The 2,385-nt window shown below is 37.7% G+C and overlaps 1 protein-coding gene across 1 annotated transcript; it reads right to left on the bottom strand.

Annotated features, from left to right (window-relative positions):
• Positions 1 to 836: 836 nt before the first annotated feature.
• On the bottom strand, positions 837 to 1,769 carry LOC149559177 (putative cellulose synthase-like protein H3). The gene is made up of 2 exons (XM_089831285.1): positions 1,705 to 1,769; positions 837 to 1,239 (listed from the first exon to the last, which is right to left on the bottom strand). The coding sequence occupies exons 1-2, from the start codon at positions 1,767 to 1,769 to the stop codon at positions 837 to 839; spliced, it is 468 nt and encodes a 155-aa protein (XP_089687411.1).
• Between the last annotated feature and the right edge of the window lie 616 nt (positions 1,770 to 2,385).

Below are 2,385 nucleotides of genomic sequence, written 5' to 3'. Positions count from 1 at the left end.
CAAAAAGTCCCTTATTACATTGATTTTCGAGAATTTATAGCTATTCTAGCATAATTAACCTTTCGGGTTTGTAACTACCTCAAAAGTTAGGATTTGAGAATTCAGAACACAAGTTACAACCAACTCCAACTTCTTAAGGAGTAAAATAACAACACCTTGCATGCACATCCATCAAAACCATTCAGTTTGACTTGGGTCAAAAGCATCTTCTTGGTGTTTGGTCGTATTGTATAGAATTCATCTGGATTTGCTTCATGAGGTGGATGAACTAGCCTTCCTAATAGCCAACTACATTTATTTGATAGTTCTGAGGCCTCGTAGTTGCTCCATTAAAAACATATCATCTTGTAAACGTCTCATATCCTTTCTTTGTTCTTTTATATCACACCTTGGATATTCTGATTATGTTCTCATATTTGGTGTGAAGTTTCATCAAACAGTTCACAAGTTTTTCCATTATATCCGGCTCACATCAAATGGACATTTGATCAAACATATTCGGGCCCATGTGCATATGAATATATATTATAGTATGCACTTCAGCTGCTAAATCTTCAAGAAATCATAAGCATTCTTCAAACTCCGTGTAGCGGCTCACATAACTATAATCTATTGATACTAAATGATGTATGCTCCTTGATCAATGATTTCATGCGAAGAATGGTGGCAGAGGATGTACTTTTGAATATGAGGCAATATTAGCTGACAACTTCTATTGTTTTGGATTTCGCTGCTTGATAAGAGGGCAACTATGTCAAACAAGCTTTGTGCTTTGTCATGATTTCTGACCACTGTATTAATCTCCTCCATGTGAGTTGTAAGAACAAGGCCTTCATTTAAATAGTGCATACACATTGCCTACCCAAAATTTGCAAAGTGCTCTTAATTAAAGCTACTAAGTTAATCAATACTACTGTAGCTGGTGGAATGAACAAAGGAGAAGAATTGAAGGTAAAATCACCCTCATTACCCTCCTCATTCTCACCACCTTTTGGGGTTACAACAAAAGTTGTGTCAGACGATCCTATCAATTTCATCACAATATCAAATAATGCAAGCAACTGTGAAGATAATCTCAATATCAATTTCATCCTCTGATTATTCCACCATTCTCTTGCAAAGCAACCCGCCATAAGATATTCAGAAAGATCGTTTCCATACACTGAAAGGAATAAACCAGCTGCAACTATAAATGCGGGGTCCTCAATCTTGGGGAAAAATGATTTTCCAGCCAATAAACTAAATGCGAGAAATAACACATAAGAAAATACTAGAATTGAGATGATTGGAGAGATGGCAGAATAAGCATAAAGCATCCTTTAGCGAAATGTGAGTTGCCTCTTCATACCCCAACAAGGAGACAATCTGCTTATCAAAATTTCTAGCAATCCTGTGCCCCATCTCTTTTGTTGTAGAAGAGTGTTTGGACCAATCCTTGGTGGACATCCCATGAAAGCAGGCTGCTCAGAGGCATAATATATTGAATGCCAACCTAAGCTGTGAAGTTTCAACCCTGTCATGACGTTCTCAATAGAAGATCCATACATCCACTGATCAATGCTACCAAGTTGATCATTGCTAGTGCGGCAGGAGGAATGAATAGTGTAGATGCCACCCCAAACTCAAATATTTATGCTTCATATCATTTTATTGCTTCACTATCTAGTACTTTGCTTGTCACCTCAAAACCCACTTTAGAAATACCCAATATTCCAAACAGATACGATGAAATGCCTTTTATCATCCACATTCTTTGCTCGTTCCACCATCGTCTAAATGAACCACCTCCCAGGTACACAAATTCAATTGCACTATATGAATATGCAGACACTGATAAAAACACAAGGAGGAAGATCCATGAATCTCGAATCGATGGGAATATTGATTTGATGTAGCATTTTGATAGTCATATTATATTTATTTTGGACAACACCCATTGTTTTCTATTCGATTCTGAAGGTGAGATACGAGCCTAATCATTTTGTCAAACACTTAGCTGCATCCTCCACCCACAGCTGGTTGAGGTATTTGTTCAAACTATGGTTGCATTGTGTCAAATACTTGAGATGCAACCTCTACTCCAAACTTTCTCTTCTTGCGGCCTTCTCATGTGTTTTATTTGTGGCTTTATGGACTCAAAAACAACTCACGTGCCTTATCCATAGTTCCATGCAATGTTGCGGGTTGCAATTACTTCTTTCATTAGCTATCAGATTTACAATTCTCCTTTGAATCTGCATACTCGGTGCGACTCTAAACAGCTACTGTGGCTCCTCTTTTGGTGATCTAACATGTACATATTCTGAGAGCATCACACCAAACAATTCACGTGCCTTTAAATTCACCATGGCTGACCTGTGAATGCTTTCTCTACAAATAAAACAA

The sequence above is a fragment of the Cupressus sempervirens genome, chromosome 5 (assembly GCF_028749045.1).
Source record: "Cupressus sempervirens isolate cs-2001-9-10 chromosome 5, ASM2874904v1, whole genome shotgun sequence".
Taxonomy (NCBI): domain Eukaryota; kingdom Viridiplantae; phylum Streptophyta; class Pinopsida; order Cupressales; family Cupressaceae; genus Cupressus; species Cupressus sempervirens.
The sequence above is the reverse complement of the archived record's forward strand: the minus strand, read 5'-3'. Positions and strand labels throughout refer to the sequence as shown.

Excerpts from the sequence above, each read along its gene's own strand:
- LOC149559177 (XM_089831285.1), bottom strand. The coding sequence starts at position 1,769 with ATGGTGGAACGAGCAAAGAATGTGGATGATAAAAGGCATTTCATCGTA. Across the intron at positions 1,240-1,704 it reads GTATCTGTTTGGAATATTGG|TTTATTGGCTGGAAAATCAT; the intron begins GTATTTCTAAAG and ends TCTCGCATTTAG.